This window comes from Cynara cardunculus, unplaced genomic scaffold, assembly GCF_001531365.2.
Source record: "Cynara cardunculus var. scolymus isolate 2C unplaced genomic scaffold, CcrdV1 Un_Scaffold_1172, whole genome shotgun sequence".
NCBI classification, from domain to species: Eukaryota; Viridiplantae; Streptophyta; class Magnoliopsida; order Asterales; family Asteraceae; genus Cynara; species Cynara cardunculus.
The window spans coordinates 1-23,889 of record NW_020200693.1 but is presented as its reverse complement, the minus strand read 5'-3'; the positions used below and the strand labels follow the sequence as shown (position 1 = coordinate 23,889).

General features: G+C 34.6%; 1 protein-coding gene across 1 annotated transcript; it reads left to right on the top strand.

Annotated features, from left to right (window-relative positions):
* Positions 1-815: 815 nt before the first annotated feature.
* Positions 816-19,403, top strand: LOC112502281 (protein ENHANCED DISEASE RESISTANCE 2-like). The gene is made up of 22 exons (XM_025106150.1): positions 816-1,031; positions 4,112-4,186; positions 4,529-4,582; positions 5,095-5,160; positions 5,278-5,336; positions 5,691-5,773; positions 8,435-8,560; positions 8,657-8,691; positions 9,571-9,671; positions 9,750-9,845; positions 12,487-12,551; positions 12,872-12,943; positions 13,937-14,107; positions 14,318-14,505; positions 14,584-14,641; positions 15,433-15,608; positions 16,073-16,174; positions 17,055-17,102; positions 18,380-18,523; positions 18,601-18,696; positions 18,769-18,870; positions 19,137-19,403. The coding sequence occupies exons 1-22, from the start codon at positions 816-818 to the stop codon at positions 19,227-19,229; spliced, it is 2,226 nt and encodes a 741-aa protein (XP_024961918.1). The 3' UTR covers positions 19,230-19,403.
* The last annotated feature ends 4,486 nt before the right edge of the window (positions 19,404-23,889 follow it).

Below are 23,889 nucleotides of genomic sequence, written 5' to 3'. Positions count from 1 at the left end.
AATCATTCCCCTTTTGTATCGATTGCATCTGTTTGTTGTTTCTATCGATTGCACTTTGTTTGCTGTTTTTGTATCGATTGCATATGTTTGCTGTTTTTGTGACGATTGCATTTACAAACCCAGACAACAAGCTCATTTTAGTAATCTGCAACAATAAGAACTACTTTTGTAAGATTGTTCATCAGATCTCCTTCGATTTCATTTTAGGGTTTTAATCGAAATTGTCAGTGACTGTAAAATTGATTGAAGTTGAAGATTTTAGGGTTTAGAATCCGATGTCGTTTCTCAAGTGGGTTTAGGAGTATGGTAGACTAATTTGATCATGGTGGTTAGAATTCTGGGATTGACTCATTGGGGTAAATTAGTCAATTTAACCAGTTATGTCCAGTCCTATCATGTCTTACCAAACGCTGAACAGCTGTCCTGTCCTGTCCTGTTCTGTCCTGTCCTGTCCTGTCCCGTCCTGTCCTGTCTGCGTACCAAACGCACCCTGAAAGAACAGGGACCAAAATGTAACCTTTGCCAAATGGAAAGGAAACCGGTTTAAATTGGATCCGCAACCGATTACCCTCGCTATTTCATGCTACCATGATATTCTCCACCATTGTCAAGCTCCAACGGTCCAAAAAATCCCATTATTATTTCTTCAATCTGCCATGGGAATCGGTTGATTTCAAGTACAACATGAACCATAGACGTTCGCTACAAGGTTTACACAGTCTCTCCCTCCTCTCTTTGAATTCTAGGATCTGGAAAGATTCAACAAACTTCTGGGCTGAAAAAGAGGGGGGTAAATTGTTTCGCCGCCGACGAAGATGGCGACGGGCGAAGGAGGTGGTTCTTCGGGAAGTGGAGAAGATAGTGGGAAGGAGGAGAAGGTTGTTGGTCGGCCCAAGTTTGAACATTCTGGATGGGTTTATCATTTGGGCACCCGTTCCGTTAAACGTGAATCTTGTCATCGCCGGTTTCTACATATTAAGGGAAAATACGTTATGATGTATAAGCGTGATCCTGATGAACACGCAGGCACTGTATGTTATTACGATCTCATATTCTCCATCATTTTGATTTCATTTGATTACATCCTACACAATGCACATACACATTGTAGCAATTCTTAGGGTTCTAAAACAACCTGTTTAATTGCATTCTTGACTTCTTGTTATTTCTTGTCGTATTATTGAATTTGTGTGTTCTATTTTGCGGAAGGGAGGGTGACGACTCTTGGCTGAATAAGCGCTTACCAGGTAAATTGTTGCATAACATACGTATTGATGTACTATAATACCCGGTAAAATAAATTATAGTGTTGACTTCTAACGATACGATAAATGCTCACCGGGTAAACATTTAGGTCAACTGCCCCTTGAATAAAAGAGATAAATTTCTTTAGTATTTAATAGGACTCGAAAAGAATTTTAGTATTATATTAAGACCCATACATGTCTTAATTAATTACATTGGACAAGAAAAATATGTGAAAAGTTAATTGGTCGTTAATTTTATAATATTGTTTATTATTTCTCTAGTTTTATAATATTGTTTATTATTTTTCTAATTTTTTTATCTGGTATCAATGTCTAAAACTACTTGTCTAGAAAACCATGATATATTCTCTAATATTCATCTCCCACTGATTCTTTTAATTATTCCATCTGCATGAATTCTATTTTTGTATTAGCATATAACTAATTTCTTGTTATTAACTAGAAACGTCATACCTTCTGAAAATACCAACCATATCAGACTGGCCAACTTATATTTAGGATTTCAAAACTATCTTTATTTTTTCGTACATTTTTTAGTCTTTATTACCTAATATGAGTGTATGAATATTGATATTCCTATCTCTAAAATAAGAATAAAAACTCAAGCTATAACCAACATGGGTTTTTGATTCTAAGATTCATAGTTGCGAAAAGGTTTGTTTAACCCTAAAAGTTTAGAATGGTGATGAAAGACAATAATGTGAGGTGGGATGGAATCAGCTGATTTATATTGATTTACATAGAGTGTTACTCAGCAAGGGTCAATATTATGATCCCAAATTATGTCAATCTATATATTAAAGGTATATCATATGATTTTCTTTACGGTGGAACGGATTGATGATGTCATGTATAATTGATATGGTAGATAATATTAATATAGAAATAATTATATATTGATTTTGCACCAAGGAATACTCGGAAAAACGGTTTTATATGAATTATTAGTATTTTTTGAAATCACTCCTATTTCTTATGGTAAAAACAAAATATTGAAGAGTTTTTCGTACATAACAGGGCCCTTTTTTACCTCTCGCCCAGGCCTATAAAATGTCAGGAACGGGCCTGTGTATATATATTTTTTGTTCTCCTCGTATTAGTGTTTGACTATAGTTTTTGTTTTATGTGGGCAAACTATAGAAGATCATGAAAGAACAAAAAGTCAATACCATATATGTTGCAGCAAACAGAGGTGATTTCATGTGAATAGAATTTGAAGGTTTAGTGGATTTGTGAATTTTGGATGAAACTAAGTGTGTTTGCAATAGCTAACTTGCCATGTTGTCCGTAGTAATCTTCTTTGTTATGGTTTTACTTGTTTCTGAAGCCAATTAAACCCTTAATAGGATAAAACAGTAGGTTTATATAGCTAGTAAAGACTTTATACATACTGCAGTTTCATCCTAAAACATGAAGATTTATGTGTTGGTCTGCACACAAATTTAGAGGGTTTTATATAATTTTAATCTCAAGCAAGAATTTCATATTTCTACAATTTGGATGCTTTTCCAATCCCTTTCAATAGTGTGGGTTCAGTCCTTCCCCGTCCTTTTGCCATGACTTCTGATAGCTAAGTTTTGTGTTGATGCCACACACTTGCAGTAATATCTTTCTTGATTGCAAGGAAATCCTTTTACAATTTCATCAAATTAACATGGTTGCTTGATTGATTAGAATGAAAAATATGTAAGATTGGTGTAGGAGTCAACAAAGTGGCCTAAATATCGGAAGATTTAGGACCACATGGGTAACAGGCTCAAAAAGTGATGAACAAAGATTGTGTATGTGTGAGAGAGAGAGAGAGAGAGAGAGGGGAAAATAAATGATTCTGATTATAACAGTTGTAACCATTGAGGAAGTCTTTCATTAGGAGGTGATTCGAGTGTAAAACCTTTCTCCAGGTTAAAACTGGTTTTGTAGCCAGAAAATGACAGGAGTTGGTGTAGTTTTCTTGTTGTATCCTATGCTGCTAAGTTGGACTTGTGTATTTGCATACAACAAACTCTTCTTAATGATCCAAGTACATACTTGTAGTCTTCTTGATCTGTTTTGGGTTATTATATAATCTGGATTGTTGATAACAAATCTTATGTGCTAAATGCTAAAACTAACACTTCTCTTTTTGCATGATAACTATTTTCTTACAGTTTTATACATCAAGTGTCTGAATATAATTTCTTCTATATGAATAATATCATGTTACTATGTTTGTCCCCAAAGAAGATTTCTCATTTGATGTATGATTGTCAAATGAGGCAATGTTGAACTTGAAATTTTTGGTGAACTATTTCCATCGTATTAAAATAAAACATGATAACTACACAAATATGCTAGAAGGAATACAATAGGTATACTTTGAACCTAAAAACCTGATAGCTTCATGTCAAATTTGAATTGAGAAGTACTAAATTTGAATCTCTAAACTCAAGTGTGGGATCGTTGTTTAGGAATGTGGGAGTATATATATTCTTGATATAAGATGAGGGAACATCGTGTTTTGGGTTAAAGAAAGAAGGGTAGGACTAGGGTATCATATGACTCATTTTGAGTAATTTTACTTTTGATGGCTACAAGCTTATATTGTCGTCGCCTTGAAGATAGATGTTAGGAGTATACATTCTTTTTATGTAAGGAACTTGTTCTGCATCACATATGTGTAAATGGCCTAGCCTGATGATGGTGATGGTATTGGATCACTAGGGCTCCTCAGGAGTATATTCCAACTACGTGATGCTAATTATCTCTTCAAGCATTAAAAGCATTAACCTATGTTCAATAACAAGATAAGCAAGGTTTTTTTCCCTTGTATTACATTAATTATTTTCAGTTTTTATTCAATGCAGAAACCGACAAGGAGGGGTGTTGTTGGCCACACACTTGTGCTAGAGGAGCTAGGACGTCGGAGGGTCAATGATGATGTAAGACCCTTAAATAATGTTCTGTTCATTGTGTTTTTGTCTATTCATACATCACTTGATGTCATTTGCTTATAACATTATCCCCTATCTACGGATCTCATCCTCATTTCTCCTCATGTGAAGTAAATAGGATTAACTCACATTCTCATTGCCTTAAGATCATATAAATGGGACCCGCAAAACGAACATGTTTATTCAATTTCTCTGTTCCCATTTCTGTAATATTACAAGATATTGGTCAGTATGCATTTCCAACCTGATATAGTGATATCGCTTTTGATTCATTTTGCTATCCCATGAGTACGGGAGTTGATTTCTCCACTTGAAATGTCATATTTTCAGGATCTTTATGTTTTGAAGTTCTCTAACCGATTGGATGAGGAGAAGAACGGAGAAGTAAGTTATACTTTCCAATGTATAGTAATACAATTCTACAACTTCGGCTATTGTATGGAGATTTATGTTCTATGTTTTCATGCAAAGAAGTATATTGCTTTTTGTAGTGACCTATATTATTGCTTATATCTAGCTTATGCTTGTAACAAGCCATGGTAGGTTAAACAACCTTGACTCACCACTATGATTGTAGCATATGCTATTCCATATATGTTTGTAGTAGTTCCCATTATAAAAGGGTGGAATGTTCTTTTTTTTTATCAATTTTATTAAGCAATTTTCTTTCCAGTCTTTTGATTTTTCATCTCATAGACACCATACTATGTGTTGAACTAGGCGATTCTGTAGTATATTAGATTTTCTTACACATCACACAACCCTGATGTCTTCAGTATTGGTGTCTAAAACATTTCCATTTAATAGTCCTATGTGTTATGCCAATTGTCTGATGCTTAATAACTTGTGTTGGAACTTGTTATTATTGTTGAAGAGATGTTTTACATTGTTGCAAGATTGCTTGTGCTACTGCCGGAGAAACCCGAAAATGGATGGAAGCATTAGAACAAGCAAAGAAACAGGTACAATCAATTGCAAGATTTAATTGTTCTCCATGAGAGTTTGTACACATAATTTAATGATTGGACATATTCATTTCTTTTTTCTTATCTACTTTCCCCTTCAACCATCATTAACAGGCTGAGTATGAGCTTTCTCAAGGTTCTAATACCAGAAAGAAATTGAGCATGGAGAACGAGTATGTTGCCACTCTATTTGTCGAAAGTGCACTTGCTATTTGTACTATATGTCTAATTTGTCGAGAATGTTCTATAGTATACAATAAAACAATTTAACAACAATGCTACTCATCAATGCAAATCATGGTAAAAGTTCTTGTAAAGTTATGTGTCTTTTATATAATAATCTTGTACTTGTGGCTGTGGCTAAGAATTCCATTTCAAATAATATCTAAAAGTTTTGTATTCTCTTTGTTTTTGTATAATAATCTTGTAAAATTATTCGTGGTAAAAAGATTGTTCACTCTCTTGCATATAGTTTTGTACCTTTCACATATGTTTTATGGTCTCACTATGCTACTTATTTTTGGAAGGATTGATCTTGAACGACATGGCCATCGCCGTAGGTTAATGCGTTATGCTAGTGGTGTAAAGAGGCTGATGAGTACAAAACATGGTAAGGTGGTATGAATGTTGTTTCCGAATTACCCAGACAACTTGCTTTTAGATGTGATATTATTATCCCTTGCATGACAAAAAAGGTCTATGTTTCATTCTTCATTTCTTCACACCTATATTAATTCATGTGATCTCTAGTTGAGAGAGGGAAGATTCCGGTGGTTTAGTCACGTTCGTAGGAGACAAATGGCGGCTGCGGTCAGGAGGGTAGAAAGTGTGAAGGTCGAGGAAATGAGGAGGGGCAGGTCAGAGAGGACCCGGGATGAGCAACTGAGATTAGACATGACAGCTTTAGGCATTCCTGAGGACATGACCTTGGATAAGAGTTCTTGGAAACCCAAGATTAGGTTAGCAGACTAGGGGCGAGGTTAGACTAGAGGTGTGTAGTCCCTCCTACCTTGTTTATGTTTTCTTGTATCTGTTTCAGTGTGTATATTTTGTTTGTTTGTCTGTTTGAATGTTATTGCTTACTCATAACTCGTTTTTCAAACTTAGCATTGTCTTTCTTGTTTTCAAGTTCTTCTTTTTCGAATGTTCTTCTTATGTTCTTTCTCCACAATTTTTTTAGGCGATCATGGAAACAACCACTCTACTGTTTGGGGTAGAGGTTAAGTCCCATGCATCCCACCCCGACCCCACCTCCGGGTGGGATATACAAGGCTTGTTTGGTTTGGTTTCATACCAAATGATAAGATTGCTAATGGTACTTGATTATAGTTGTCCGTTTTTCCATGTGATGTTCATTGCATCTCTTTTTAAAATCAAATCATATTCCTAGGATTGCTTTGACTCCGAATAGTATTTGGTAGGTCTCATTTTATGTGTGGTTATAGTTGTCTGGTAAAACCCATGAAACATTTTTAAGAGGTAAACTCCTTTGTGTATTGAAACAAAGAAAGAAATGTCTGGAACAAGATGAGGATAAATGTCCTTACATCATCCTATTAAAAAGTACAAAACTTGATAACCAAATAAAAATGGACTCCAAACTGTCCTGCATTTAAACACTCCTAATTGGTGTTTATATATTAGACATACCCAAAAATTGCCACAAATAGGACCAACGGCCTTACTTTCAAAATAACAAAAACTTGATTCTTGAACATACCTAGCCTCTCAAGCAATATCGACCACTTCCTTGTGGACATAATGACGGTCAACATCATGTGGTTAGAAACTCTATTAAACATAATGACGATCAACATCAGAGTTTATACTTAGTGTGTTCATGAAGAATGTGGTTATAGACTGTATTGAAGATCTCCCAACTCATGTGTCAACCATTGTATTGAGGTCAATTTGTAGGATGTATGAGCCATTACTCAATATTCAGACTCTGCACTAGATAAAGCAGCTTACATTGTTTTTCACTTCTCCATGATACAGAAGTTCCTCAAACTAAATTCAATACCCCATAATAGACCTCTACATAGGTAACATCATGTTAGAATATCTCGAGATCCGAACATCATGTTAGAATATCTCGAGATCCGAGTATGCACCTAATCAGTGTATTAGGTGTATAATATGTGCAAGACCGTATCACGATGACTTGTGGCTTCCAAGGTTGTTGGTATGAAATTCTATCTGGATTTAGAACTTTAGAACATAACAGGATCATTAGAAAATCCTCAAGGTTCCTACATGTCTTTCCCTATGAAATCCTGGCTAGCACAGGTCGCAATGGGCTACTGTGTGTGTTGGTTTTGTTTTGTGCTGCATCGATATTTCAACAAAAACAGTACTGAGCAATCATATAACTCTATATCAAGTTATCAACCAAACCTCTCATATGCTGGAGAGAAACGAGATAATAAGACCCATGGAGGCTTGAGGAGCCTCTTTCAAGCCATATAAGGACCAATAATTAGACTTGATAAAGTTAACTTCTGTTGTTTGTGTAGAGCTTAATGGGCCTAATAGTATGGGGAGCTTATTTGCTTAACCATATATGGTCGTTTGTTTGCGGCTTAATGATTAAGTCATCAGCTGATTGGCTTAATTGGGACAGCCCTCTTCTGTTGCTTTATGCATTCAGCCATGTCATTTCCATCTCTACCATCCCCCTTCCTTTTATGTGTATGGATACAGTTTGGGGTTTTTCATTTAATTTGAACAAACAAAAACAAAAAAGTGATTGAACATACTCTTTTATACCTAATGATTAAATTTTTTTATAATGATATGTTCTCAAGTAATATATTTCTCATCTACTATAATTGTCATAATATTAATAGTTAATGACATTTATTATGATTTACCAAATTTCGATATTTTATATATGATTTTTTAACAGACACTTGACTAATAATTAATTTTTTTTATTTAAACTATGTATTAAATTGAATTTCGTATTATTTCATAATGTCTATAAAACATGTCTACAGTTCAAATTCTTATGCGGCCATATTATTTTCCATTCTACCATTTGAATAGTATTATGATGTTCTTTGTGACATTTAAATAAATATTGTATGATATGTTTAATGATAATTTAATTTAAAAATGTTGTATTGATGACGTCATTGAATGCATATCATGTTAGATCGAATATTATTTTTTTATTATTCATAAATTGACATTTTTTTTTGTCATTCAGAACAAAAATCCATTTTTTATGCAGCACTAGTTAACATGGTTTTCAATTTATAATCTATAGGTCCAGAGTCACTTATCCGTAGATCATTAAGCTTGGGAGTTAATCGCAGGGCTGCTGACTTCTGTGAAGGGGATGCTGCTGATGTCGTTGAAGCAAATGAGTGGAAATGTATCCGCACAGTCAATGGTACAATCTCTTGATTAGATTTGACTGCAGGGACATTCAAAATTTTGGGATATGATATCTTGATGTTGTTCTCTTTGATCATGTGTTGGATTTTAGGTGCCAGAATCTTTGAGGATGTGTCTGGTTTTAAGGTGCTTGCCTTTTCTTTATATATATATATATAATGCAAATCAAATGCAACCTTTTCAATTGTTGCAACCCTGCAACCCAATGAAATTTAATCCTAACCGTAGATCATCCCCCTTTTAAGGAATATTTTCGTTTTTAAATTTTTAAAAATGTAACCGCCTTATCCCCAACTGCAACCACCTTATCCCTAACCGTTGATTGTTTAATTGTGTGGTTTAGATGAAGTTGCATTGGTTGCAACATTTAAGAGGGTTTTGTTTGATAGCCCCTCTATATATAGTTGGGAACATGTGAGAACAACCCTTTTTATTGAGAAGGTGAGAACACTTCTCAGCCTTTGGATTAGTTGACTTTTTGATCCAACAGCTGGAAAAAAAATGTGGACCTTCATCTATCTTCATCACCTTTCATCTACCTTCACAACCTTCACCTTCACGAACTTTTACATATATTCAATCACCTTCACATGCATGAACTCGATAAAGTTTCAATCATGGTGATGTAAATAGGTATTTAAGGTAAATGGAAGTTTGTGAAATGCAGGTGGATGAAGGTCAGTGAAGGTCCTTGTTTTACCGTTCTCACCAAAAAATTAATCCTAACACATATATACAGGATTGGGTTCTGGTAGGAAATAAAAATTTTGTGACAAGTGTAGGAAGCACTTCGTTAGCGAAGGTTCACATAAGTTAACATACGCTATGTTAATGTTTTTTAACTTATGTTAATGCTTTTTAACTTAATTTTCATGTTAACTTATGTTAACATTTCATGTTAGCCATATGTTAACGTCTATATTAACATATGTTAGGATGTTAACTTATGTGAACTTTTACTCGTATCTCTTCACATTACGAACTTTTCTACGTAAATGCTTACAGGGCAGTCAAGGTGTCCTTGTGAAGGCTGTTGGTGTTGTGGAATTGACTCCAGATTCTGCCTTTGAGATGATATTGAGCCTTGATAGCCGTCAGAGATATGAGTACCCTCACTCTGCTCAATGTATTTGATTGTTATCATTATGCAAGATATTTGTGTCCTTACACATTTATATTTGCAGGTGGGATACATTGACAAGTGACCTGGAGCTAGTAGACTCTTTAAGTGGGAACTCTGATGTTGTTTATGGCACTTACGATCCTAGATACTTAACTAGGTATGTCAGTGCCTAGTTTTTCCTCTCGAACTATTTCATTGGTCATTTTACTAAATAGAGCCCAGTCCAATAGTATAACAGCTGATTGTTGGTTTCATGAATTCTTCTTGTTATGCATCACAACTAGAATAATTTTGCGTAGAGAGCTTTTACATTCTTATATATTCAGTTTGTTTAGCAGTTCATTTATGTGGCACCTGCTTTATTAAATGCTGATCCTGTCCAACCTAACAATAGCCTTAGCCAGTATTTGAAATCTAGATGTTGGTCTGAGGTGGTTTTGATAAGGGGTTATTAAGCTTAATGACCTTATAGTAAGTGTTTTTTAAATCAATGACCTTCTTACAGGTTTTAGGCATTCTTGTCGTATGGACTTTGAGCAAGATAGGTGAGACGTCCAACTAGGTGTTGAGCCTTTGACATCTCCCCTTGTCAAACAATGCACTTCAGTTCTTAGGTCCAGCTTCTTGTGAGGTTTCATGGGAGTATGCATAGGTTTTCACCTCGGCATTCATGTTTCCTTTTGTAGATCAAGCATGCATTCTCTTTGAGGAAATAACACTACTTTCTCTAACCAATTAACCTCCATGACAAGGAATAAATTTCTTACTCCGGATGTCTTTTACTGCAAATTTCTTTGATGGATGCTCTTTCAGATCCTGTAGCCAATTCTCATCATTTCTTGCTAAAATGATGCCATCTGTATATACTAAAAAAAGGGCAGTTTTCCCGAGTGGGACCGTCGAACAAACAATGTGTAATTTGTATGATATTGTATCACTTTCAGCATCATTGAATTCCAGAACCAAGCCATAATCAGTCCTCTGAATCTTGGTTTTAAAAAGCGCGATGCGGTCCGATGCGTTAAGGGTCCCGGAAGCCGATGCGTGATGCGTGATGCTGATGCGCTCGCATCACGCACGTGATGCGCCCGGTATTCAAAAAATATTTATAAATTAATTCTACATATCAATTTCTACCTTAAAAATACTTGCCTATCAAAATACTTCATTTATAACATAAAGTAGTTAAAAAAGTGGCATTAGAATCTTAAAAATTACGTGATATCGATTACTTCTTTGCTGTCGATTACTTCTTTGGTTCGACTTCTGCTATCGATTACTTCTACTTCTTTGCTGTCGGCTTCTATCGATTAGGTCGCTACTCGCTAACAGTCACTCATACCCGCTTTAACTGCTGGATTTGCTAGGTAACTCATACCCGCTTTAACTGTTGCTGCCTGCTGGTTCGACTTCTGCTATCGATTACTTCTACTTCTTTGCCGTCGGCTTCTATCGATTAGGTCGCTACTCGCTAACAGTCACTCACGTTCTATTTTACATAACTAAGAAGCCCAACTAAAAAGCCCAAGTAAACACTGAAAAAGGGAGCCCAAAAACGCAACATACATGATGCGCTGATGCGTAAGTGATGCACGCATCGTGTGATGCGTAGGTGATGCGATCGCATCATGGAATCGCACCGCATCAGACTCTTTGATGCGTTTTGTTCAGCGCATCAGAGCGCATCACGCATCAGAGCGCATAATGCGCGCATTTTTAAACCAAGCTCTGAATCCCAGTCAAAAACTCGGATCTCCTTGTTATGGTCAGGTCCCTTGCAATGACTGATCTACACTTACAAGATCATGCAAACAAGTTGAGAGCATTTGAGATAACTTTTCCCAACCAATTTATAGGCATTTTGGATAGCATGCAATTCCACACAAGATTGAGCCTTGGCTTTCATCTGTTGAAGTTTCAATTGCGAATCCAGTCTTCTTAATTTCTGCCATTGTTCTTTGCTTCGACATGCACCATGTAGCAAAAACTTTGACCAAAATCAATCAGCTATGAAGATTGTTTTAAAAAAGAAACGAATGTTGATTCAAAAGAAGAGAAGGAAAACTATAATCCTCGCCAAGCCTGTTAAAAGGTTCGCAAACAAATCATGAAAATAAGGAGGTGCACTCAGAATTTTAGAAGAAAGAACTACAGTCCCAAGACAGTACTGCTTTGATACTTTGGCTACCAATTCATCTAAAAAGATTGTGCTGATAGACGAGGGGCAACAGTTTATCAAGCTCCAATTTTTATCAAACAACATTTACTGGAACTCCAATCTAAGCTCTAAAGTGATGTTCCCAATATTCAAGGATGTCTAGGTTTCTTCAAATATTTATAAAAGACTAATCTTGTATGAAAGAATTGGTGTGCAACATTCAATGGCACTATCATATTTCTTCCTGTGTGTGTATGTTCTATATTCATTATGACTTTGTCCTTCAGGGGGCGTTTGGTACACGAGACAGGACGGGACAGGATAGTACGGTATGAAAACTTGTTGTCCCGCGTTTGGCGCGATTAGATCGGACAGGACAGGACCTGAGTGGGACATAAATGCATTTTTTATGTCCCACCAAAGTTGGTGGAACAAAAGTCAAAGTCAGTAAGATGGGACAAGATTGGTAAATTACTAAACTACCCATGTCAAATTAAAACCCTAAAACCTTGCACAATTCTTTCACCCGACTACCGCACTCTCGCCTGTCCAGTCTAGTCTCGTCCGCGTACCAAAAACACCCTCAATGCTCTTTGTCATGATTTATCATCAATCACCGACCGATGTGCCATTCTTGTAGGTGGAAGTGTAAGCGTGATTTCATATTCTCCAGGCAATGGTTTCGTGGACAAGATGGAGGATACAGTAAGTAAATTTTCTTGAATCAGTTTTCCATTTACTCTTTTTGGTAAGTGGTAAGCTTTCAAATGCTACATTGATAACTTCAAGTGTTTGTGGGATGGGGTTGAAATTTTTTTTGGCGTGTTAGCATACAAATTTATATTCATGAGGATATGCGTGACATAATAGTGATATATCTTCATTGTCCAAATGTAGATAAATTTTAGATTGAAGCATTCGTTTTCCTCTGAAAGCTCTAAAATGACACTTAAGGGATATCTTGCATGAATCAGTGTCTTGATATAACCACATTATCTAATTGCTCAGTTTTGAACTTGATGCAGCAATCTTGCAGTTTCCTGCAGTACATAAGAAGAAACCTCCAAGATCAGGATATAGACGAACAAAAGTTAACCGTAAGTAACTTACTTTTGTTTCAGCTTAATATATATGTATGCAATAGTTACATATATATATTGCATACATATATATTAAGCGAGAAATAACCCAGCCATTTTACCTGATTATCACTGCTGTTCAAAACCTGCTCAGTGTTACCCGGTTGCGTATAGGCAACGGGGTAAGATTTGTTGCACCGGACACGTCACAGGTGTCCATCTTTTCAACTTCTGTTTAAATCCTCGTTTTCAGGTAAAATGAGGGGGATTAAAAACTGTTTATAGTAGTGCATGAGTCATTTGTTAGGCTTTAGATGCTCTCGAGTGGCCAATACATCATTCATCGCTTAGTCCTTTAAACTTTTCCCATGAAATGAGATTATATGAAAAGTTGCTAAGATCTGTTCAAGGACAATTAAAACTTAAAGGTTCTGAAATAGTACAAAGGATATTTATTCCCCAATGCATTTGGTATGCAGACTGGACTGGAAAGGACAAGTCGAGACAGCACAGGTATGAACGGGCGAGAATGAGGTAGGCATGCAAGAATGAGGTAGGTGGGTCACCAATCTTGTCCCATCTTCCTGATTTTTGTTCTGCCTATTTTGGTAAGACAAACAAATTCATTTTTGTCCCACTCAGTCCTATCCCTGTCCCGGTCTAATGTCACACAAAGCATAGGATAACAAGTTTTTGTTACAATCATGTCCCATCCAGTCCCACATACCAAACACACCCAAGGATTTGCTTATACCATTTTCCTGCATCCTCCTTATGACCACAATCACATGTCCATCTCTCCTCGTACAATATGTATTGCACCTACAAAATGAAAATGGTAATGGCCAAAAAAGAATTTTTTTTATCGTCTTCTTTCACCTCATATTTCTTTGTTCTTGCAAACTTTGTTGAGATGAACTCATTAGTACTGTTTCTTTTTCCCCTTCATATCTACCGTTTTACAAGAACTTTGGCTTCCTTCTAATATCTTATATAATTCTTCTGTATCAGCATCCACTTGGGAGATCAGGATCTTAAACACATCTGTGCCAGCAAATGCTGGTAGGTGTCTCATAACACATATGTTAGAGGTACATTCTAAAGGCTGGTCTAAATGGAAGAGTAATCAATCCTTAAAGTTTGAAAAGACGATTCCCTATGCCTTGTTGCACCAAGTATCAGGTTAGTACTTGTTATTTCTTATTACGTAATCTGTGCCAAAGATAAAACGTGCCTTTTGGTCATTAGAGTCTATTTAGAATTTTTGTTTTGTGTATCATCTTCAAAGATAGAACTTTCTTTTCGGTAGCTTATTACAAGTCCTTGAACAAAAACACATGTTTTTAGATGTTCTAACATGGTGGCAGTCATGTTTTAATGATGCAATTTCAGGTTTAAAGGTGTACATTGGCACAAGGTATGCACCCAAGTTGGAATCATCCACCACATTGCATAAGGATGTGTCTTCATCCGTTAATGAATATGAGGACGATGAAGTTGCTGATCAGTTTTATGATGCAATTTCTGCTTATTCATCAGAAGATGATGATAGTGATTATGAAGTCCCAGATGACAGCAAGGTTTGTTGCTTCCTTTATCAATTTGTATTATTTCTGAATAAATATATCTGATTTGATATACTCCTTTAACTTCACTAGAGCCAGAATATGAAGCTGCGGACGATTGCCAGCTGCTTGGATTGCAATAAGAACCGAGGTGCCAGATTTTACTTGCATTCATTAATGAATACAAGCTCGTTATATGTACACCTGCTGTTGTGAATTGTGATCATGGCATGATGGTGGTGTTTTGTACATTTATCTATACTACCTTATAAACCAGATTTATCAAAAGTCTTAAAAACAATTTTTAATGCATAAAGTACTATACATTTATGCACAAAGTCTTAAAAACAACTCATAATGCATTAAGTACTACCAGTTTATGCATTCAATGTTAAAATCTCTTATCTACAATTAAAATAACATATAGTGCAAGTTACCAATGCATATTATTACCTTTTTTTCATGTTCCCAAGATACTTTTGACACCTTTCACTCATATCTTCACCCTCTCATACCTCTATGTCTTCTCCCCATCCCCCAAGATGAGATTCAAACTGATATTCATCATGAGTTATTAAAAGTTCTCTCATTCAATTGATCTAAAACTCTCGGTCTCGCTCTCGATCTCTTGATTCTTTGCTCTTGGTGTAAATCGAACACATTTGTGGAGTCGTTTAACTATGTTGGATTTTAAATATATTGGATTTTAAACTGTCATACAATTTTTTCCATCGATAGACTGTAATTGGAACCATAACTCTTATTTATTCAAATTGTATTAATATGTAAAGACCAAGTGTAACTTATATCATCGTTAAACCTTCTCTAATAAAACCAGTGAAACTTCAAAATTGTTAAAATTCACGGCTCCCGCCGTATTGTGCGGGTACACAACTAGTTAGCTATTATTCTTGTAATGTTTGCTTTTTCTCATTTTATCAGCTCCGTATGCAAATGATGAATTAGATCCAACTGCATGTCCAATTAATCTTGATTATAGCCACTTTCCTGGTACAATGCGTAAATGGAAGAGTGAGACTGATGTCGATTGTTGGACATCTCCAAGTGGTAAAGAATTTATGATCAGAGGAAAGACATACTTGCAAAATAGTGCTAAGGTGAGTTTGCTTCTTTTAATCTTGTTATGTTTATATTAGTCCTCTTGGTTTGATGCCCCCATAAATCAGGAAAAATTTACTGATCATAACATGAATCAAGCAAAAGCTTGCGATAATTTCATTTTCCAGAACCAGAACAGATAAAAATGTGCTATTTACTGAACTTTCCGTTTCTAACAACTATAAAGACATGGTGTTTGGCAAATTAGCTGAAAAGCTAACTTATGGCCGATAAATTAGTCATGTTTGGTAAAAACTAATTGTTAAGCTAGATGACAATGTAACATGACCAAAAGGATATGTTAAAAAATGAATTGGAAAAATATAAGGGGCATAATTGGAAAAAAGGTGGAAAAAGCCCCTAGAGCTTGTTGAAACGCATAGCTTTTCAAAAGGTAGCTTATGACTAACCAAACGGGGCTTTTTAAGCAAGATTTTAGCATCTTTATAATGTATATTTTCAGGTACCCGGAGGGGATCCTCTTTTGAAGCTTATAGCAGTTGACTGGTTCAAAGTTGACAATCCCGTAAGTGAGGTGGCTTTGAATCCCAGATGCCTTGTGCAGGTAGTCATCTAATCTTTCCGCATATCGTCAAAGCTAATGCACATTCGTTATGGATAGGGAATATCAAGCAAATTTACTTCTGATATAATACTATTCAGAAGCATCGACCTTATGCTGCAACTCTCCCCTTTAGAGAATAGGCGAAGGATCGTGTGAGAAGGGAAGTTATGGTGATAAGTGTAAAAAGAGATTTGAACACTTGATCACTTTTAATCTCATATCCACCCATGAATTACGCTTTAGAAGGGAATTGATCCGGTGCATCTGTGCACCTCATTAGAGTCAAGTGTTGACATTCAATTAGGATTGATCTAAGGGTAGAGATCTCTTCTTACACTTCTCATCATAACTTCTCTTCTCACCAGAACCCAACCCTTGGGGAATATCAAGCAAATATAGTTGTTACAAACCTATCATCTTGTTGGATTTTCGTTTACTCTTTTCTGTAATGTTGAACTTCCAAAATGTTTTTTGTGCCAAAAATCTATGAGTGGATTAACTTTTTGATCCATCATACTTGGTTTTTCATTGCAAAGAAACCAGCATTCTTCCCAAAATCCAAAAGAAGGAAACTACATTTTGCAGGAGTGAGCAATTTTGGACAAAAAGTGCCAACTACAATTGTATTTTTTTTTTTAAATTTATCCAAAATCACTCGTTCTTGCAAATTATGGTCTTCTTTCTGTGCTTCTCCAAGAACTGTGGTTTCTTGCATTTGCCAAAAATAAACCTAGTTTGGTTGGAAAGTTAATCACTTAAATAAGGTTATCCACATGAAACTTATGTTGCTATGACTCGTAATTTATGTATTTCTTTTTCCTACTCGGATATAATTTCCATGCCTATTGATGGTTAAACTATTTTCATTTTCTTGTTACAGTCAGATGCCGGGAAAAAACTTCCATTTGTTTTTGTAATGAATCTTCAGGTATGTATTACAGTTCACATACACTCACCAACACATGCAAAAAAAAATACGGGTTATCCCACAAAAATAACAACATTTTCTTTTTTGGCAACTTTTCAATCTAAATGTGACAACTCGTTCACATTGATAGAAAATGAGATTTGTGAGTTTATGAGCTCATTTAAGTGGGGTGGTTGTTGTGATAACCCGTCCTAAATGGACCAGAAAAACATGGCTAGTTTCACATGGATACAAATTAGTAAATGAGATTTGGGAGCTCCTTATAACTTCCAAATTATGGGCTACCAAAGTACCAATAACTTCCCCCATCTTTTAAGTTGCTTTGTTGGTTATCTACAAAGGATATCAGCCGATTTGCTGGTTGTGACAACCCGTCTTCCATGGATTGAAAATTAGATGTGTGAGCTCCTTATAAGTCTGAAATTATTGGCTACCAATAACTTATATCATGGGTTTAAGTAGGGTTCTAAAAGGCGTGCCATGGCGGACGATGGCAAAAGACGCGTCTCCGTCGTTATGATAAGGGCTATAGCATTGAGGCATGGCTCACGCCATGGCGCCTTGGGGGATCGCCGCACGTGCATATTTTACAACGCGTGATTTTTTTAGCTTTTGTGTTTTTACACGGTTTCATGCATTCAGACACATCACAGACTCATGGTTAAAATGAAGTTGTAAGACCTTTTTCAAGTTTTATTTTGGATATTTGATCACAGACTCGTTATGTTATACTAATATATATATATATATATATATATATATATATATATACAAGTTTCAGAAAATAACTAAAAATAAAGGGAAAGAGATAAATTATAAACCAGGGCATGAGCTGAGATTCTTTTGTTTTCTTCCTTATGAGAGGGGCCCCTTGTTGAGCGGAATTTTCAATGTCATTGAACAATAGATAGAAATTATATATGTATATGTATAATTATATATAACATAGAAACTTGCCACCATATGTCATGCTTTGGAAAATGCTGCTTCCTCGTCATTGCATGTAAGGTGTGAGGCGTGACCTTGCCACCACGCCATGCCTCACCTCATTTAGAACCTTGGGTTTAAGCTGATTTGGAGATTGTTGGATCAATCTATTGCTTTTTGGGCTTGGGATACTTGCTAAAAGGTTTACAAACCATTGAATAATGTCGACATGCATCAAATAGCTATTGCAATACTCATTAGTAGCGTCTAGTATCTAACTACCAACAACATATTTGCTTCCGGTTTTCTTCTGAGCTCTAATTTGAACCTCAAGCTGGGTCTTGTTTCAGGTGCCTGCTAAACCAAACTACAGCCTAGTTCTCTACTTCGCTGCAGATACACCAGTAGTCAAGAACTCCTTGCTGGGAAGATTCATTGATGAATCCGACAGTTTCCGTTTATCAAGATTCAAACTGATCCCGAGTATCGTGGAGGTATTGCTTGTGTTTGACGTTTTGATTTTGGTTACGGTTATGTGATGACATTCAGCAATAAGTTAATTTCTCAACAGGGGTATTGGATGGTCAAGCATGCAGTCGGAACAAAAGCTTGCCTGTTGGGAAAAGCTTTAACATGCAGCTATCTAAGACGAGACAACTTTTTGGAGGTAAAAGACTACCCTTTTTGTCGAAAATGTGTGTGTGTGTGTTTATAGACATTTTGGTATGTTCTTGTACAGGTTGATGTGGATGTTGGTTCCTCATCTGTTGCAAGGAGTGTTATTGGTATCGTTCTTGGATATGTAACAAACATCGTTGTTGATCTTGCCATCTTAATAGAGGTCCGTTTCTTTTCTTCCCATTGTTACTAAGAATCTTGCTCTTTCTGAAAATGGCTTCTTCGTTGCAAGATTTGACTACGTACACGGTTTAAAAGAAGCTGTTTGACTATCGTCAAGTACCTAAAAATACCCTTCGATTATAGAGGAATTTGTGGGTCCAGATCAATATCGTTAGTCTGTTTGTACCCTTTATCATGTGTGGGTGTGATTGGTATCCGAAACTTGTGATCCTAAACTAGAAACTCGTTATAAAATATAAATTGCAGGCCAAGGAACAAGAAGAACTTCCAGAGTACATTCTTGGAACTGTTCGACTAAATAGAGTAAGGCTGGAGTCTGCTGTTCCTCTTGAAAGGTAAGGCCAACTCCATAGATTCCCAGAATGCAAGATCAAAGGCTTCCAAATTGTCCACATAACTCTATAACAAGATCAAAGGCTTCATCTTGTTAGTCCTAATATAATTAATCCAGTGTCTTAATGATACATGTGTTCATATATTTATGGGTTAGTTTCTTAAAGATGATGTTTCTTTGTAATAAAATTCTGTGTTCCAAAATCTGAAAGGGTGCATGATAAATCCAATTAGGAACCACAAGGGTGGTGACTTATTTGTTTGAGCTTGGCTCCAAAGGTCAAAAGTACCAGGAGGTCCCAGGTTCAAATCCAAGGAGGAATAAAAATCCTCTTGTGGCCACGGAGGTTCAAATGCGGTGACTCCAGGCTATCTGCAAAGCAAGTCGTCGCCTTGGGATTAATCGGCTTGCATAGCGGGTTGGATATCCAGGTTAATAAAAAAAATCCTATTAGGGTGTTTTTTTGTAGAGGTTGATATAGGGTTTTAATGATGGTGTAGAGATTTTATTGATGATGGTTATTCCTGAGATCATAGGGGTTTTAACCTTTCTCTAGAAGTAGGGGTAGAATTAGAAACAGCCAAATCCAATTGAGGGACATGATCATGGAACATCATACAACTTTGACCACAATGTTTTTTTGTCATGTTGTACCTATTAGAGCATCTTCTCTTTCGTTACTGATTGGTTTGAGGACTCCAAAGGTCAAAAGTGTCTGGAGGTCCTAAGTTCAAATCCAAGGAAGAATAAAAATTCCCTTGTAACCATAGAGGTTCAAATACGGTGACTCTTAGCTACCCGCAAAGTAGATGGTCGCACTGAGATTAGTCGGCTCGTCCTGGATATCCAGGTTAATCAAAAAAAAAGTTTTTGTACAAAAACATTGGTTTATCTTGAATTTTGTGTAAAATGACATTTTCAACGATTGTGTTATAATTTTTTTATAACAAAGTATGGAAAGTCAAAATCACTAAAAAAAAAAATTACATCCAACTCTTCTAATAAGATATCAATTATATTAATAAAATATAATATGTTAATAAGATATTCGATACATTTAATAATATATTATCTCTCTCTTCTACACATTTATTTTAAACTCTCAGATGATCAAGAATCTTACTGTTAGATTTGTTATAAGGCAGTACGATATTATGTTGTTAGATGATATTACTTGTAATAGAACGAACCCTTTTTAATAATAAAAAGAAACCAATATAAGATACAAGTCATTATTTGCATTACACTTTATTAAGTAATGTACACTTTTTTTTATTAACCCGAATATTCACTCCGCTATGCGAGCCAACTAATCTCAGGACGACCGCCTGTTTTGCAGGTAGTCCGGAGTCACCGTATTTGAACCTCCGTAGCCACAAGAGAATTTTTATTTCTCATTGGATTTGAACCTGAGATCTTCCGACACTTTTAACATTTGGAGTTCAAGCTCAAACCAATCAGACACTACCGTTAATGTACACCTTTTCGTGTAGTGATGGAATCTAAATGTATATGTTACAAGTTATCTAAGCATTATTTTAGAAAAAAAAATGGTAGGGTTTTGGTTATTGTTTTCTGTGATATTCATTTATGAATAGAGAAAAAACAAAAGAAAAGGGGAAATTTTTGTTTACTTTAAATTCCTAAAAAGAAGTGTGTGTTGATTTGTTCAAAGCCCCACGGTGGGTTGGGTGACACTCTTTTTCAATTCAATACTTTTCTTATTATAAGACCGTTAAAGGGTCACTCATATCTTCAAATCTCGAGATTTTGATTTTATTTTTAAAGAAAATCTGAGATTAAAATTCTGCGAATTCATTGAAATCAGATCAGTTTACAGACGGTACAGTCTGTTAGACATTATTGATCTGGTTTATTAGAAAAACGAGTTTGGACTACCATTCTTAAACAAGTAAGAGGGTTAATGGACATGTTTGGGCAAACCCGTCTTACCCGTTAATACTTTTATAGTAAATAAGTTTTAGAATTAAAATTTACAATAAAATTGAAAATTCTTAATAATAACAATTCTCACTCAATTCTGGCTTATGATTATCTAACAAGTAGAAACGTAATTATCTTTGGGGTCTATTTTGGCTTGTTAAATTTGGTGGGACTTGGAATTCGATTTCAATTTAATCTCACATTTAGCTTAAAGGAAAATTCGTAATTGAAAACCAGGCAGAAACATTGGTTTAGAATTCTCATGGAGGTAGTTGATATTTCACGATATTTTTTAGGATTTGTTTGTAATAATGTTTTAAAATATATTAAGAACATTATTTGTATTAATCGATTAATAATATATAATTTAATTATTTTTATAATCATTTATAATTTGCTTTTATGAATTATCTATAATAAAATAGAATTCATCATTATTCTAAATATTACAAACCAAACACATCAAATATTACAAATTCTTTCACAAAATTCATATTTTTTGCATACATTCCACCAAATTAAACAGTCATTTCAGTTATTTAAGGTTTTATTACAAGTTTATTGTGTAATATCATTTTTTATGATTCTTTTATTTTGTTCAGATAAATGGAATAATAAACTCTCAGATGATCAAGATCAAATGATATTGTATTTAAATGTACTTAAACTTATCCCCTTATGTAACAAAAACTAGAAGGTACTCCCGCAATGCAGCGAGATACATCTTGATTTTAATGTTTCGTTTTATTATGTTCTATGCCGATGTTATGATATAGTTTCATGTGGTTTGGAGAAAAACGATAATGTTTTTATTTTTGAATAAAATATAAATTTGAAGATATCTTAAAATTTTGAAAAAAAAAAATATCGATATTAGGGGGTGTTTGGGATTGCTTATTTAAAACAACCTATGCTTTTTGGTAAAAGTGCTTATTAACTTATGTGGCATCAAATCAGAGTTAAATAAAAAAGGATTAAAATTGTAAACTGGTAATAAGCAGTTTTTCATAAGTGATTAACTTATCAAAAACAGCTTATTACCGGTTTGGCACCGGTATAAGCAGTTTTTTTTTCCTTATCCAAACACCAGAAAACAGCTTATCTCCAGTGTCAGACTGAAATAAGTTAAAAAACAGCTTTTATAAGCAATCTCAAACACCCCCTTAGTATCAAATTAATTATTTAAAGGTTCTTGTTTTGTTGTATAATTTCTTTAATTCAATTTTTTTTATTATAATTTAAGTTTAATAATGAAGTAATTTATTTTTGATTTAATAATATAATTTTTTTATAAAGATAGCAATTATGTATTTTGTTACAACATAATGATTATCCTAATTATATTTTAGATTTTTATATTTAAAATAAAATGTTTATCCAGTATTTGATTATGTTTATCAGCAGTTAGTTACACAAACTCAAGCATGGAGCTTTATTAAGTTGTACTTATGCATTATTTACTTGTAATCTTAAATTTTAAGTAATATACAACAATAAACAATATTTTATATATAAATAATGATTTTTAAGAGTTTTTATCAAATGATTTATAATATAGTATAGATGTACTGTAAAACCCCCATAAGAGTAAAATGGTTAATTTGTTAAAAATTATAAAATACAAATGTTTGCATTTTTTTTTTTCTTTTATTATTCTAAAATGGTCATTATATCTTTTAATTCAATTTAAAATTTATTAAATACAAAATAATATAAAGTTTAAAGGTTTTTGCATAAATAGAAAACTTAATTAAAATTTAATTTTGAATTTCAAAATTTCAAATATTCAAAATACGTATAAAAACTTGTATTATATAACTCTAACGTCTTCCTTTGCACACCAACTACACCCTCCATCATCCCAACACCGCTCACACCGACGACAACGCTCACCATTTCCCCTGACCCCTTGTTGTCGCACCCTAATCCTTCCTTCACCTCCCCTTCTCTCTCGCGCTACCAACCTCCCTCTTTGTCACGCTTGCCTTCTATCAACTTCAGTAATCGGCGAACCCCTCTCCACCACCCTCGTTTTTTTTTTTCGAGTTGAAATGCTGTTATGTTTTAACCATCGACGCTTTATTTTCTAATGTTTCAACCATTAAACATTTGCTATCAAGGGTGTTTTATGTCATTTTGCTCCAATGGTTGTAAGCAACATGAATTTGAAAGTTGAATGGTCTATTATGGCCTTCCTTTTAGTTCAATGGCCTATCCATATTATTCATATATTTATAGGCTTTTTAAAATATTTAAAATTATATTTTGATAATATCATAATAAATATAAAAATGAATAATATTAGTGGGAGTAGTTAGTGGCTCTAGATTTTATAAGAAAAAGTTGGATGATTGATTGAAGGATGTACTTTCCTTGTTTGAAAACTTGTTTTAGAATCAATTTTATCTTTTTGTATTATTATTAAGTTTTATTTTTAATATTTAATTCATATTTTAAATTTATATATATATATATATATATAGATTGGTTATTATACAACTTTTGATATTTGTGCAACTAATACAACCTAATATCAACCGTTCATTTCATTTGATTAATATGTGATTTCATAGAAGTTTTGATTGTTTCATAATATAAAGTATTGATCATGGTTAATGAACCATATCCATCTTCCATAAATATTCAAATCATAATAAATAAACTCTCATCATTTCTATAAATATCTCAATTTATTGGGTTGCATTGGTTGTACAAATGCGA